This window comes from Herpailurus yagouaroundi, unplaced genomic scaffold (genome assembly GCF_014898765.1).
Source record: "Herpailurus yagouaroundi ecotype Mexico unplaced genomic scaffold, PumYag 28, whole genome shotgun sequence".
Lineage (NCBI taxonomy): Eukaryota > Metazoa > Chordata > Mammalia > Carnivora > Felidae > Herpailurus > Herpailurus yagouaroundi.
In genome coordinates this window covers 82760277-82776798 of record NW_024412376.1, presented here as the reverse complement: position 1 = coordinate 82776798, position 16522 = coordinate 82760277, and the positions used below count along the sequence as shown (strand labels likewise).

General features: G+C 36.0%; 1 protein-coding gene across 1 annotated transcript in view; it reads left to right on the top strand.

The window, feature by feature from the left end:
- BANK1 (B cell scaffold protein with ankyrin repeats 1) overlaps positions 1–16522 on the top strand; it is a 315691-nt gene that overhangs the window by 89637 nt on the left and 209532 nt on the right. The window contains exons 4-5 of the mRNA XM_040477430.1: positions 1520–1658; positions 10834–10973. Of these exons, the coding sequence (XP_040333364.1) occupies positions 1520–1658; positions 10834–10973 (279 nt within the window). The remainder of the gene's footprint in view (positions 1–1519; positions 1659–10833; positions 10974–16522) is intronic.

Genomic DNA, 16522 nt, shown 5'->3' with positions numbered 1-16522 from the left:
CTGAACCAATTCTGTGGCATCAACATTTTTTTAAGTTTGTTTATTTATTTTTGTGGGGGGAGGGGCAGAGAGAGAGAGAGAGACAGAGACAGAGAGAGAAAGAGAGACAGAGAGAGAGAGAGAGAGAGAGAGAGAGAGAATCCCAAGCTCCACACTGTCAACATAGAGCCCGATATGGGGCTCGAACTCTGAAACCATAAGATCCTGAAGTGAGTGAAATGAAGGGTAGGACGCTTCACCAGCTGAGCCACCCAGGCGCCCCACATTAATATATTTGTAGAAAGTCTTTGGTACAGAGCGTTAAAGTTGTAAGTTTTATCAGCAGGTGATTTATGCATACACAGATAACTTTTAAATAAGAGAACTTTGAAGTTAATGACTTTTGGGTAAACACAATTTTATAAGAGTATATAAATGAGGTTTCTGTTTATTTTGCGAGGGACTGAAATTTAGTTTGACCTTGAGGAAAGCATTTGGAAGGTGATACCTGAGATAAACATAAAAATGATATTTCGTTTTAGTTATTCTGAAGGGTCAAAGAGCACAGTGTAAAGGAGAGTACAGATTGTGATTTAGATAGTTCTGATTAATCTTCAGAATGTAACTCTGTATTAGCTACGCTGTTCTTAAAAGAAAACTAATAGCCTTCCATTTTGGTTTCAGTGTGTATATGTGTGTATATATGTTTTGGTTAGGATTAAAGGAAATATCTTTATATTAAAAGTGCTTAACATAATTCCCAGCATAAAATAGATATTCAGCAAATATTTATTCCTTCTTTTTCTCTGTATTAATGTCAATCTTTTTATCCCTAATTATTTTTTCTGGCTTTTTCCCCAGAACGGTTTTCAATAACTCCTTTTGACTTACATCCATAGATTTAGCTTTCGACGTTAATAAAATCTTGAAACTTTTAGATTTATAACCTTCAGTCATTTCAGTAACCTTCTTAGATACTCATCACACATAAAGAGTAACCAGAGAATCTCTATTAGGTAAGATTTAAAACTATTGGATATTTAAAACATTGGACATTAAAACTCATATTTAAAATGTTAAGAGATCTTACAGCTATACCTATTCAGTCCTGTCATTTATAGGTGAATATACTAAGTTCTGGAAAGGCAAAGGAAAAGGATTCAGGGGGGAAAAAAAGCTTTGGTTAGCAAATGACGGCTCCCTGGAGGTCTGTAGGTGATGCTCCTTACTCTGAGATAGGGATCCTCTTGGACAGGGAAGAGTCAAGGCCAAAAGGAAGCAACTGTGTCTTCACTTTTTTCAGTTGCAAAAGATGGGGTTGGGGAAAAAGTTGAGAATTCAATAGACACCAAGTTGATAAAATTAAAATGTGGTGAGGATCACATTTACATATTTTATTTCTGACTATGTTTGAAAAGATAGGACATGATAGAAGACATAATTATCCTGTGCAGACTTTGTTGTTATTAAATATAGTGGGTTCTTTGGTTAATGTAAACTTTTTCAAGGTCCTCATTGGGTTACATGTTTTGTCTTATAGAATCCTGGTGAAATATTTATTATTTTGAGAGATGAAGTCATTGGTGATACTGTGGAGGTTGAATTTACATCAAATAGCAAATGTGTTAGAACACAGCCAACCCGTTGGAATAAGACAGTCTGGTGTATGGAAGCTTTAGGTAAGAAATTTTTTTATGCATTAATAAATATAGAACATCATCCTGAGTTTCTTTCAATAAATTAATGATAAATGGTTTCACTTCCTTACAGAAACTAATATTGTTCTGCAGGTGTTTCCTGTGTTTAGCTTTCACATACCCGAGGTTGTTATTATTAATCTGGATTCCCAAAAGTATGAATGTGTAAATTATGAGAAATTAGCTTGTGTACCATGTGGTGAAATGACCGTCAGCAATATCACATATTTTTAAATATGTCAGCAGAGAGCACTTTAATATACATCAGCCATTAAATATGGAACTAAAATTGTTTGCTTTATTATAATAGGATTAATGAACGCTTGGACTGTCGTTCATGAACTTTTTACTTTTTTTTTTTGCCATTCTTTTTCACTATTTATCATCATGGTTCCATTTCTATATACAATCCTCCATCTTTTCCTTATTTAATTTATGAGGTTTACCATTTTATTATCCACCTTTGCTTGCAGCATGATAAATTGTATCAGATTTAAAATTCCAGATGGAATAGCCACACCTGCCACAATATTGTACTTACATCAAAGTTTAATAGATTAATTTCTGAATGTTTTGATACAAATGTAAGACTACTTTGTTTTTGAATTTATGATATCTTTTTACAGTCAGAGAATAAAATTACCTTATAAAACTTCATAAATATGAACTTTGTAAAATATTTTAAAGTATCAAAGTATATACAATCTTATTATGAATCTGGAAATGTAGTAAAAATATTTAAAATTAAATACTGTGTCAAATACATCCTGAACTTTTTTTTTTCCTTTTGGAATGTAGCTATTATGAAGCCCATTTATAGAGCACTTACAAACCTTTTCTATTGTGCTATGCAAAGCATGTGTCCCCTCTATGGATTTCCTTGCACAGCCTAGGTGAGAGTTGAATTATAGAAAGGAAGGACTATACACCAAGCATTTATAAACATTTCAGACACTGGTTCCTGTGATGGATGAAGGTATGCAGAAGTGAGATGAGAAAGAACTTTGTCTCTTCTCTTTCTCTTCCAAAGCCCCCTACTTCCTTATGCCACATTTTAAAATGATTTAATTAACATTAATTTCTAACTAATTAGTTTTCGAGTTTAAACTAAATCTAGTTAGACTAAAATTGCTACAGAAAAATCAATATTGCAAATTAAGAAGTACTTAGATAGTATTTCCCAAATAGCAAATCAAAGTGTCATATAAAATTATTCACATTAAGATTATATATTCAGTTTACCTAGCACTAAGAGCAGTGCAAAGAATAAATTATGTCAAAATTCAAATGTTTTTCAGAAAAGCAGAAACCTAATAGTCTATATCTTCCAAGATACCAGGCCATAATACTGTCCGTGTAGTTGAACAGCAAATTTGTAGTAAAAAACAAATAAAACACTATTTACCAGTTACGCTATTTAATCTCTCCAATTCTTATTTTCAATTAGTATGTTTTATAAATTAATAGGTTTTTTTTTTCTTTTACCAAAGGTAGCAATAAATAGGATGGCTCCATGAATGTGTATGGAAATATGGATGGGACATATCTCAGCAGAAATGGCCCAGAGTCTTATTTTTTTTCTGCTTCATGCCACTGTTTCTTAACATTTTTTTAACCCTAGCAAGAACTACATTTAACATCATAACTCAGTACATATTCAGAAATACATACTTAAAACAGAGGTTTTAAAAGTTGTCATTAGATGGGCGCCTGGGTGGCTCAGTCAGTTAAGCGTCTGACTTCAGCTCAGGTCGTGACCTCAGGGTCTGTGAGTTCAAGCCCTATGTCAGGCTCTCTGCTGACAGTTCAGAGCCTGGAGCCTGCTTTGGATTCTGTGTCTCCCTCTCCCTCTGCCCCTCCCCTGCTCATGCTCTGACTCTCTGACTTTCAATAATAAATGAACATTAAAAAAATTTTTTTTAAATAAATAAATTAAAGTGGTCATTAGAGTAATGGTTTCAGCCCTGACATATGAAGAACTTGGAAATTGTCACTCCTTTTCCTACCATAAGAAAAAGCTAAACAAACTGAAAATCAGTGACTTTTCTTGAACTCATCAGAGAACTAAGGTTGCAGGGGGAACCACTTTCCCAAAATCTGAAGAAGAAAGTAAATCAAGAGAGTGACACCCAAGATCTGCTTGGCTGGAGCAAAAGTCACTGGAGCCATAAACTGGTTGGCACAGTTAAATAGTAATTTTGATGAATTGCTGGGGGTGGAGTGTGGACTGGCTCAAGAGTATGAAACTCCTGGTGGCTACAGTCTTAAGAAGCACCCGTAATTGTGGGGGATTCCCTTCCAGGAACCCCACCACCACCAGGTTCACATAGGAAGATATGGGGAAGATCTTCTAGAGGCTCTGACAGCTCTGAAGAATAATCATGGTGAACCACTCCAGTATATTCTCCATAACAAAGGCCTACTCTCTAGGGGAAACCACTTTACCAGTGCCTTATCCCCACTGAGGAAGGACATCTATCCCATTGTACCCCCTGTAGCTTTTCTATCTCACTTAGGGTGGGGAAGGAAAACTCTGCCACAGCAGAAATACTTGTGAAGGTCACAGCCTAGAGACACCAGCCCACTTAAAGACCAAGACTTCATCGCAAGATTAGAATGCTTCCGACTGCCCCCAACCTGACCACCACCACAAAGGGGTTTCAGTATAATGGAGATGGTTCCAGTTGGAAGTACTGCAAGATGCAGGATCTTTCTGAGGAGGAGTAGTTAGGGAAGCACAAGGTCAAGAGGAAAGACAACAACCAGGATAATAGAGGACTTTGAAGCCTCTGGCATCGACAGCTATAATAGACATGAAATATAACCCACCTTCCAGCCAGATTCTTATAGTCTTCACTGCATGCTCACCTCCTCAGTTCTTATACCCAACACACCATGTCTGAGTTTCAACAAGAAATTACAAGACATGCCAAAAAGTAAGAAAAAAACATAGTCTAAAGAAATAAAGCAAATATTAGGCCAGGCTTAGATGTGACATGGATGATGGATTTTGGAGTTATCAGACAGAGAATTTTAAATAACTATAATTAATATGTTAAGGATTATATTGCAAAAGTGAACAACATGCAAGAGCATAGGGGTAATGTAAATACAGAGATAGAAATTCTATTTCTTTTCGTTTACTTCATTGCTAGTCAAAACCAAATTAATTGACGTTGTGAATTAAATGGTAATTCACCATTCATAAAGTGGGTCACAGGCCACAGGTGGAGAAACTATGCTTTGTAGCTATGCTGGCCAATATGGTAGCCACTAGCCACAACTAGTTATATAAACTTTATTACAATTAAATGAAATCTAAAATGAATTCCCTCAGTTGCACTACTCATATTTCAAGTGCTTCATTAGAACATATCCATCCTCTTAGAAAGTTCCATTGAACAGCACTGAACAGCACAGTACAATTGAGTTCTTTTTTCCCTACACCAATTATAAAATAAGAGAAAGTGTCCAGCATGCTCTTAAAGGCTAGTGATTTGTCCAGAATCTTCAGTGGCCAAGGAGCTGTTTTTATTTTGTGTTGAGCCATTTACTGGGTAACTTTAGACAATTCTCAGTTGTGCCTCAGTTTCCTTGTTGATAAAATAGCTGCTCTAATTACATTCCAAATACTCACTTATACTACATTTGGAAATGAGGGAGATAAGATGTTAAGACAACAAACACTTAAACACACATCCAACTGAAGAATGAGGTGTCAATCTCTTCCTCTAGCAATTCCCTTAAACATAGGGAGTGGCTTTTCTGGAATAACTCACCCTCAGCTTCTGGACAGAGTGTGATAAAACATTTGAAAATTTAAGGGAACCGTCTTTCTAAGTATTGTATTCTTCATATTATACTCTTCTCCTAGTCCTTGATATGAAAGCCACCAGATCTGTTTGTTTCCCCCTCACCCTTGAGGAATCATGTTCAAGGGAGCTCCTAATCCTATATCATCTCATATATATAATCCCTGAACTATTGGTGATTTCCAGAGGCAGGAAAGATCTCAATCAGTATCCCACACCATCTAATAAGAGTCTATACAGATTTAAGTCTCTAAATTTTTTTTTCCTGTACTTCTTTGAATACCAAGTTACGATGGAAGGATCTAAAAGTAAAGTGGAAACACACCAGGGATCCTTCCCCATTATTGATGTATCAAGTTCAGAGATGGTGTCCATCTTTCCAGTCTCTTTCCAGTGTAGAAAAATGGCTCATGTGATTTGATTTCTGATCCCCTGGTTCATGATTCAGTCAGTCGTGTGGCTCAAAATGTGGTTTGTTCTTCATAAATATTCTCTTGTGTAATACCCAGAGCTTCATGTACTGAATCTGGCTGGTATTGAGGGCTGGTATGGGAGCTTGACAATATTGTCCCAGAGCAGACTTATTTCTAGTCAACATTCCATAGTCCCTAGAGGATAGCCATAATCATCATGAAGTAAGATGACGTCTATGACCCTTACTGTCACTCTCAAATTTTGAGCAATCTGATAAAGCAGTGGTGTGCTAACACCATCTCATACTGGATTCAAAAGCCAATTCTGTGCATCTCTTCTCTACTTCATATTTGGTGACATTATCTTGACTATTAGTCTTCCCCAGCTGCCATGGTAAAATACCACCGACTGGGTGGCTTAAACAACAGAAATTTATTTCTGGAGGCTGGAAACCTAAGCTCAAGGGGCAAAAATTTGGGTTTCTGGCAAGACCTCTTTTCTTAGCTTGTAGTTGGCTACCTTCTTGCTCTGTCCTCATATGGCCTTTCCTCTGTGCACAGGCACTTCTGGTGTCTCTTCCTCTTCTTATAAGGAGACCAGCCCTATCAGATAAGGGCCATACCCTTATGACCTCAATTTAACCTTAATTATCTTATTAAAGGCCTTATTTCTAACTACCTTGGAAGTTAGGGCTTCAACATATGAATTAAGGGATTGGGGGACACAATTCAGTCCATCACACTTTGGTTACTTGAAATCAGCCATGGTGGAAGTATATACACCACAGAAATTGGCAAAAACCATAAATCAGGGTTTTTTAATTTTCTTTTTGGAGAGTCAGTGTATCAACACAGCACTGGGATAAAGAAGACCTCATTAAATAAAGGAGCTTTCTGTAAGACACATATGCTTATATCACATTATTCAGAAGTTAATCCCAAAGTCACATCTAGCTGAAAGGAAAAATAGAAAATCTAGTCTTTTTAGTTGGATAGCAATGTGCCTAGCAAGAAAAAAAAATCAGGATTCTGTTTCTAAAAGGAAGAGAATAAATAGACTTTGAGATAGGCAACTAGAATTCTCTTTTAGAGAATGGTACCTCTTAAAACCAACGATTATCCTTCCTTTGGATACTTCCTCTTAGTCATTTTAAGGGTGTGTGTGTGTGTGTGTGTGTGTGTGTGTGTGTGTGTGTGAGAGAGAGAGAGAGAGAGAGAGAGAGGGAAATACTCTGAACACTAAGGCATGTCACATACTCTGAGATCTACCTGCAGTGCTCAGAACTCTCAGATCTTTCACCACCCAACCCAACCCTTTGCCTTATTAATGTTCTTTTTATATGTATATTTCTTTCTAACTTGGTAGCAATTCAGAAAAAAGAAAATTATGTTAAAGTACAAATATGCTAACCAGTGAAGAAATCTTAAGTGCTCGTTTTCTAAATGGCATCTTTCCCTTCAGACACACTTGCACATCTTAACCTGATTTTTTTTATTTGAGAAAATATCCTCTAATTTTGTGTTCTTTTTCCTTTCAGCTTAATAACTTCATACACTTCTAATTACTTCATTTTCTAAAAGACACACCTTTCTAATGGTATCCACAGGTTTGTCACTGACAGGAACTGTTTTGTGCTAAAGGAATTTGAAGTTACTCAGGAACTTGAATTAGTCTCAGCTTATGCCAGAAGTTATAAAAATACATGCGACGTCTTTAAACTAGAAATATTAACTAATGTTTACTCAGAAGGAAGAGGTATTCCTCTGGTACCTGCAGGTCAGCCAGAAAAATATTTTACACAGCAGGGGGACAACCAATTAAAAGTTGAGAGGAATGTAAAAATATCTACAAAGATACTGAATGTCTTTATTAATTAAGAAACTATTCTGGTTAACGTAAATTATAACTTCATAATTCATTAAAAGAGCATGAAAAATACTTTAAGATGTGCCAAATATTACACTGAACCTGCTTAGAAAAGTAACAACAATTGATAAGAAATTTTTCTAAGTATCATAATTGAGGGGGACAATTTTAACATATATTAAATATACCAATATTTAGGCAGACCAAAGTTTTAAAGCCACCAGTATTTATTTACAAGTAGTGTTCTGGGGCACCTGGTTGGCTCAGTTGGTTGAGCATCCGACTCTGGCTCAGGTCACCATCTCACGGTTCAGAGGTTCCAGCCCCACGTCGGGCTCTGTGCTGACAGCTCAGAGCCTGGAGCCTGCTTCAGATTCTGTCTCCCTTTCTCTCTGCCCCTCCCCCACTTGTGCTCTGCCTCTCAAAAATGAATAAATGTTAAAAAAAAATTTAATGAAAAAATAAAAAAATTAAATAGTGTTTTAATCAAAAGAAATCCATATTGATCTCAGTTCCCATAGAAACATTAGGTAGGTTCATTTAAGGTTTACCATGTGATAAAAGGCAAAAATTGGTTCATAAAGGAACACAGCCTCTCAGGCAATGGAAATAGAGAAAGAAAATCTCTTAAATTGCTGGATTTGTGAAATATGTATTTTTATGGAATTAGTGAATGTAGTTCTGACTATTCAAAAATACTTTATATTTTCCATAAATTGCTTCAGTCCCTCATCTGGAAGGACAGACCACTTAAATCAAAGAGACAGTGCAGGTTGACAAAGACTCTTGAATGACAAGATGTGAAATTTGAATAGAATTCCTTTTTTTACCATTGCTCCTTTGTAAGTTTGCTTTCTTGTTTATCTATGTTTGATATGAGCAAGGAGTTCCATCTTCTTCCACTATAAGCCTTTTTCTCCTCTTCACAGCTGACTCCAGTACCCTCACTTAGTTTGGTGATCTATGACCTACATTAAATGTATTAAATGTTACTTTCCTACTTTAGCCTAGATAGCAAACAGCAGGATTCACTTTCCTTCTCTTCTGAGTCCTTAAATTAATTGCCTGTATTTTTATTAAAGAGCTATCAAATGTAGATATCATAATGACTAGAGTCAAAGTAAAATAATGCTCAGGTGGTACAGGGTGCTATTGACAAAAGGACAATTCAATAACACATATTTAGGGAAGGCCTCCCAATCAGATGAATCCATAAGGAATCCTCCAAGGTCTTGATTTAATAACTGACATTCAATAGATAAGAAAATAGATAAGCAAAGACAGTACTTCAAAGGACATCTCTTGGGAAGATTATTCTAAAATCAATAGAACTAATGGTACAAGATATCAAGAATAAATCAGTTCATTTGCTTTCATGTTAGAGTTTAAAGAAATTAGAATATTTTAAGTATCCTTTATCAAAGGACTACCAAGCAAATCTTCTTATCATGTATTTCTCATGATTCATCACTTGACTTTCTTTCAGAAGGTTAACACCCCATTGTAAACTCTAATCTTTTTTTCTGAGTGACAAAATCCGTATCTTCTTTCCAAATCATCTTCCTGAAATCTACCAAAATTGATTTCATTCGACTTCAGTGACTCCAGAACCCTCTTTACCAGATGTGGGCAATGTCAGCTGATGAGATATATGTTATCACTTTCAGGTTTTGTTGCATTTTCTCTTACATTATCTACTGGATGGATACTGACTTTGGGAAGAGAGGACTTTTATACACATAGTTTCTTTATAATACAAGTGAGGTGTGTAGTCAAGCAATATGGGAAGAGAATATTACAGCCTCTTGATCTAGTTAAGCTTAAGATTGCTTTTGTTGGCTTTAAATCTCTCTGAGCAAAATTGTAAGAGGCCCTTTAATCTCTTCAGGAGATAAAGTAAAATTAATGCTTACACCTTAGAAACTTTTAAATATTCAAAACCTCATCAGGTGGCTAAGGTTAGAGAATAGGCATTTTTGGTCTTGTACTTAATAGCTTACTTCCAAACCCCAAATGTCTGGGTGACAATTTTCCAGGACTATTTGGGAAATATCTCCATGACAGATAGTCAGAGTTTTTGAAGTATGTTCTATAAATAGATTAAAGGCTTAATTTTGTTTACTTTTGTTATAATAAAATAACTCTATTTACTGAAATGATTATTTATTGGCACTCTTTCCTATAGTGAGCCCAACATTCTTGGGAAACTTTAGCTGTGTTGGTATGTTAATGCAGAATTCACAAGGCAGTATATCAGTCACTTTAACAACTTGTCCACAAAAAGCGTTTTGATGAATGTGTAGTATAAATAGTACTTAAATAGCAGGATATTAAACCTTGTTGCCTTCCCAAAGGTTTTTTTTTGTTTTTTTACTGTAACCACTTGCGTAAAAGTTCTATAGTTTCAATTGATTCTACCCTTTCTCCTTCCAAATACAATTTTGAGAAATTTGTCTACAATTAATGAGAATTTTCTTCATGAGATTATTAACAGATACACAACTTTTAATGAATTGTTGTACCATCCTAAATTCTAAAGTATTATGTAAACATAATTACAGATTACGACAAAAGAGAGTGTTAGTAGTAGAGAGAAAAGATTTAGGGCTTTGCTTTTGCCATAATTTTAGCATGTGTTCAGATTCTATAAGGTTTTATTTAATTAAGTCTAAAATTGTACATTATATTCTGTGGGTACTAAGGATAAAAAGAAAACATTTAGTGTCAGAAGTTAGTAAAATTGTTATGAATTCTTTTTTTTAATGTTTATTTTTGACAGAGAGAGACACAGAGCATGAGCGGGGGAGGGGCAGAGAGAGAGGGAGACACAGAATCCGAAGCAGGCTCCAGGCTCTGAGCTGTCAGCACAGAGCCTGACGTAGGGCTTGAACTCACAGACCGCAAGATCATGACCTGAGCCAAAGTCGGACACTCAACTGGCTAAGTCACCCAGGCGCCCTAAATTGTTATGAATTCTTAAAGATTCCTTCATATTCTCTGCAAGATGTAATACTACGATACATGCATTATATACTCAGCTCCTAACTCTTGTTTGCATTTATAAGATTTTCCTGCTGGGTCTGTCAATGTCCACGTCTACTGTGATGGAGTCATTAAGGCCACAACAGAGATTAAGTACTCTACAAGTGCAAAGGCTGTGGAATACCTATTGGGAGTGGCAAGTCCAAGAGATGGTGTGCGCCAGGTAAGTTGATCTTTGCATGAAATTGCTAATAAGCTGAAGGGCCAATGCTGGATAACAGTATGCATGCTTTGGTATAAAGTCTGAATATTGGTTGAATACGAATGAATTATGGCTTGATAGGAAGGGAAGAAACGGACTTCTGTGGTGCAGAGATGCAGATGAATTAGTTTGCTTAACTCAAGTCATTCTAGATAATGTCACTAGGAGACAGGTTGTCCATTACAAACTCGCTTTTGTGATGGGCTCACTTTAAAGCTGTCACAGAGCAGATAAAGAAAGACAGAAGTGTTAGAGAAAACTATTAAGAAATGAATAACCTCTCGATCCAGATCAAGACAGTACAAAACAAAAGTACAATCATCTGATGCTTCAGGTTAAGGAGTAAGACAAACCAAGAAAGAGAGTATATGGCATTAATCTAGGAATTGTTATTTTCACGTGGAAATTTCCAAGCCTGGTGTATATTTTTCTTAGTTTCATTTATTACTGTTACCTAATAGTGAAAATTACTGCTTTATTTTTTTAATGTTTTTATTAATTTTTGAGACAGAGAGAGACAGAGCATGAGTGGGGAAGGGGCAGAGAGAGAGGGAGACACAGAATCTGAAGCAGGCTCCAGGCTTTGAGCTGTCAGCACAGAGCCCGACGCGGGGCTCGAACTCACAGACTGAGATTGTGACCTGAGCTGAAGTCGGACGCTTAACCGACTGAGCCACTCAGGCACCCCGAAAATTACTGCTTTAAATTGACAGTGTCTATTAGGAATTCCAGAACTGCTAAAATTTTCAGGGAAGTATGCAAAGAGTCATTTTCAAGCCCCAGGTTCTTTCTCCAGTGTGACAAAGCATTACTGAACAATGAGGATTTGGTGAGGAGTTTCTAGTCTCAAAAGGCCCTGGTTTGAGACATTCTCCAGTGAATGTAGATGCTGCCAATGTCCCCATGGATGTAGAATGGAACAATTGCATTTTGATTTGTCTTAAGCCATTGGTTTAATTTCTGGGGTTTTTTTTGTTTGGTTTTTGTTACTTCCCACTTTCAGTAGAGAGAAAGCATGTTTAATATGGAACATTTATCCTTTATGTGCTTATCCCATCAAAATTTTCAGAAATAAATGTCATTTTTATAGTACCTGATAATTAGACTATAACCATATTTATCACCTTGGGTTTTTGGCAGTGAATGGAGAGAGTAAAGGTGGAAAAAGGGGTAACTGAACAGCAAGATCTTCAAAGTTACCGCAGAACACTCTATAACAAAACCATCAATGATAATGTGGTTGGCAGATTGTCATGAAGCCTTATTATATGCTTAAACTAGCTTGCAATGGAGGCTTTGTTATTTACGTGTGACAACATTTTTATGTTAGAACAATGGCAAAGGTAAAAATGTCTTAGAGAAGGACAGGGAGTAAAATACCATTTGTCAAACTGGCGAGTCTGAGGACATTTGATAAAATGTCTATATTGTCATTGCAAAGCAAGAACAAAAGTAATAGCTTGAAATGCGGATTGTTTCATTTTATTGTGAAAAGTCTCCCTGTCTTCCACTTTAAAACATCCATTCATTACAAAAGGATTAATAAAAGTGATACATTTCATTATTAATATTTCAGTCAGCATAGAAGTAAAGGAACTCTCCAAACACATTTTTATGTTGGTTTTGCCGTTGGGGGAGGAGAAAACATTTTGTACACAAGAAAATTAAATATGATTTATGACTCTAGGATAGTTTTTCAGAATGCTCTAATATGCCAAGTCATAGATTGTTCTACAGCTTTGAGTGAATACAAACTGTTTTACATAGTTTTCAGATAACTGGAAAATAAAATACTATTTCCTTTTAACCCTCAGCATCCGAAATGAGAGGTGAGAAAAGATTATGGTTACATTTTAGGATTCTCCTCTTTACCTATTCCTGGTAGCTTAGTGAAAGGAAGGATGCTAGACAGCCACAGCTTGATTCAGGCTTTTCCTATCAGAAGAGAGCCACTTTGAACCTAAGTGAGTACTGAAAGGAAGAATTATTCTATCTTGGTGACAGCAGACCACAGCATGGTAAGAAGAGACGCTGAAAGACTAAGTTTAATCTATACAACTTAAGACCGCCTTACGAGTTGTGCTACTGTCATCAGGGGACCTAGACCTGTTGTGGAATTTGGATCAAACAAATTCTGAGTTAGAGATTTCGGACTGGACTGAAATGTACTATCCCAGGCCTGAAGGAAGGACAAGGCTGCAATTCAGTTAGCCTCCATCAAATCTTAGACTAAATATGGCATGGAATTCTCCAGTCCACTGATAACCTGAGTTATCCCTTTTATGAATTCAGAGACAGTGAAAGGCAGACTCCACCTTTAATGAAGAAGAAAGAAATACAGGGTCATTTCCTTGGTGTGTTTTAGGATTGTTCGGCCTCAAAAGAGGTGGCCTAGCCCACCCTGTGCTTTGCAGGCATTTGGATTTCCCTTTTGACGTTTGGCTTTGTTCCCAAGTAGATCATATTTTTTTAATTGTACAAAAGCTTTGCTTTTCCAATCCAGCATAGAACATTACAGTAATTGTTTCTTTCATATGCTTACTACTCTGTCACTAAATTAGGAAATTTGAATATTTTGCAAATAGTCTACTGAACATCTCTATTCAAAGAACAACATACATTGTAATTTTATTCACTGTAGTTATTGTGTATCTGTAAGAACATATACCAGCAGATTTTGGTTTTTTCAGTATCTTATCTACTTAGCCGAAGTGGAATATTGTAAGAAACATCCTGAGTTTTCCTATAAATTTTAATGGCAGATGTGATTTAAGTAATCTTAAAAATTAGTAGTGAGATACTTCCTATAATCATTTAAAAGCTATTAGGCATATAATAATGTGAACACTGTGAATTTGAAGAAAGAAATAATAAGAAGAAGTCTGTCAGTTTTATTTTTCAGTAATCCTAGAATTTATAATAGGCGACTTTATATATTATCATTTAAAAGCTGTTGGGCATATAGCAAAATGACCATTCTGTGAATTTGAGAAAAGAAATGATAAGGAATTTGATTTACTTAGTTTATTTTTAATGATGTCCATTAAATTTTGAATACTTTACCTAAATCAGCTTAGTTATCTAACTGCTTCCTAAATCATTTATCTTTTTTGGATAGATATTAAATCCCAGCACGTAGCCTCATAAAGGTGCAATTTCCAGAGCATTACCCAAAATAACAAGTTGAAGAGAGATCGAATGAAAAAATGAGAAAATCCAAAGCCCACCTTGGGAAGATAATTAGAATTCAAGTGCTAATGTTAGAAATACTAGTAACTCCTATTTAACTGAGATAATTAAAACCTTTGAGATGTTCATCCTATTTACAGAACTGTCTGGGGACAACCATAAAGTTAACTTCGCATAGGAACAACTAGATACAATATAAGAAACCAAATTAGGTCAAAATGCTGAAAGAACATAGCAATTATTGATCAAAGCGTTAGCATCGTATTCATTAAAAGAGGTTTTGAAATGATACCACATAACTCTCCTTAGTTGTACTTCTTGTTGGTAAAATATCCTTGTGTTTCATGTGTTGATCACTTTGCATGGGTTGCTTTATATTTATTGAAATCTTATTTTCATCTTCATGTTAGGTACACTTCATTTCGAGTTTTTATTAAATTGTATATATGATTCAATCTTTGGTTTGCTGCCTGCAAATATTTAATACAATATGAAGCCAGCTACAGTAGGATGAGGGACACACAGGGAAGACATAGAAAACTCATATAATGAGGAATTTCCTAGTTATGAATAGTTCTCTTAAAGGTTAGTTTTTTCACAAGGTTAAGTTCAAGTGTTAGCAGGACTCTCCCTTAAAGAATTCTCCAGGAGATTCTTCCCAGGGCCTTTCAGTAATTATTTCCTTGTCTCCCTGGAAAGACTAGTGGACACCTTCCTTCCTCTTTTCATCAGCTCCTGTTGATAAGAGGTGCAAATGCATCTGGTCTCTAAAGTATACTTCACCGCAGTGCCAGTGTTCTCTAAGACCTCCTTTGCTTCAGACTTTCAGTGACTCACTGGATAAGGTCCACACTCCCCTGAATGGCACACAAGGCTGCAGAGTCACAAATCTTACTGCCCATCGCCTCTTACCACAGCATACCCTCCATGTCTTCTTAATTCTCTCCATGACTCCCACCATTTTAGCCCCTCAGGATTGCTCACTCTTAGCATGTATTCTGCTATTCCTCCTCTCCTCCTTCTTTAAGGCATGGACATTGTGTTTTTCATCTTTGCATACCCCGTTACTTTCGCACAATTAGTTCCTGACACGAGACACCATGAGACAAAAATGGGAAAACACAAGTACTTGCTTCTTCTTCTGGTGCTCTTTGAAGAAATAAGTGGAGAACTGTAGGATAGGACTATAAACGATGAGATGGGGAATGACAATGTCCTCTTGAAATACACTGTTATTTATTTCTCAAATTGAATAAAGGAATCTGATACCTACCAAAGCGAAGAACTCTCAGAGGCCCATGATACTAGAAAAATGAAGAATGTGTGCTGTAAGCTTGTCTTCATGTTCTACCTTAGTGTGAAGTATATGTTGCTAATGCTGTTCATTACAGACTTTTAACAGCTATAGGATTCCAGATTCCAGGCTTCCTTTCTCTTGGATATTAAGGAAATGTTTGCTACTCAAAAAATGCCCAAGATTTTATCTCTCTTTCAAAAAGCTGCATGTTATTGTTTCTTTTCCTTTCCTGGAACGTGGCATCATAGATTAGGAGAATGAGTTCTAGATGGGGCAGGAGCAGGAGTTAGATTCTTTAACTGAATCAGCAATCACTTCATGAGAGCTCATTTTCCTTGGTGTGAAGGAAATTTCCTCCTGTGTACAATAGAGGAAGCTAGAATATACGATCTTCAAGGCCACTTCCGACTCACGTATACCATAATCTTATGCCAAGAAAAAAAATAATTAAATTAGGAATTATGACCACTCTTATCAGAGAATTGACTTGCAAATATGTGTATTCTCCATGTAGCCTTTCTTTCACTTTTATTTGCACTTCTTCCTAATTTTCCCTGCCAAGAAGGAAGTGATTTGAATTTCATGTATCTCTTATCACCTTTATTACTTGTTTCATATTTCTGATGGGATATTTGAAATGAATACAGAAAGAAAAAATAAAATGCAATGTGGACACTTATTTCTAGGTTCATTTTTCATATTGTTTATACCCTTAATTAGAATGGATCAGTAAAAATAAGTCATATCTATTGAAGCTTGGTATTTTACTGATAAAATAAGTGACATTTCCTTTGTGCCATGTCTCCACATGTGGTAACGAATAAGCAGTGGTTAATGATGCCTTATTAGAGTAGTTCAGACGTAAACAGTAATAGTCACCCCAGGTACCATTGAGTCAAACAGGAACATACCACTTAGTACCCTCATCCACTTATTTAGGAAAAAACAAATTGGTTAACTTTAACAGCAGGCATAGCAGCTGATGTAGGGGAAAAAATAAATATTTCTGGGTGCAGGTACTTAG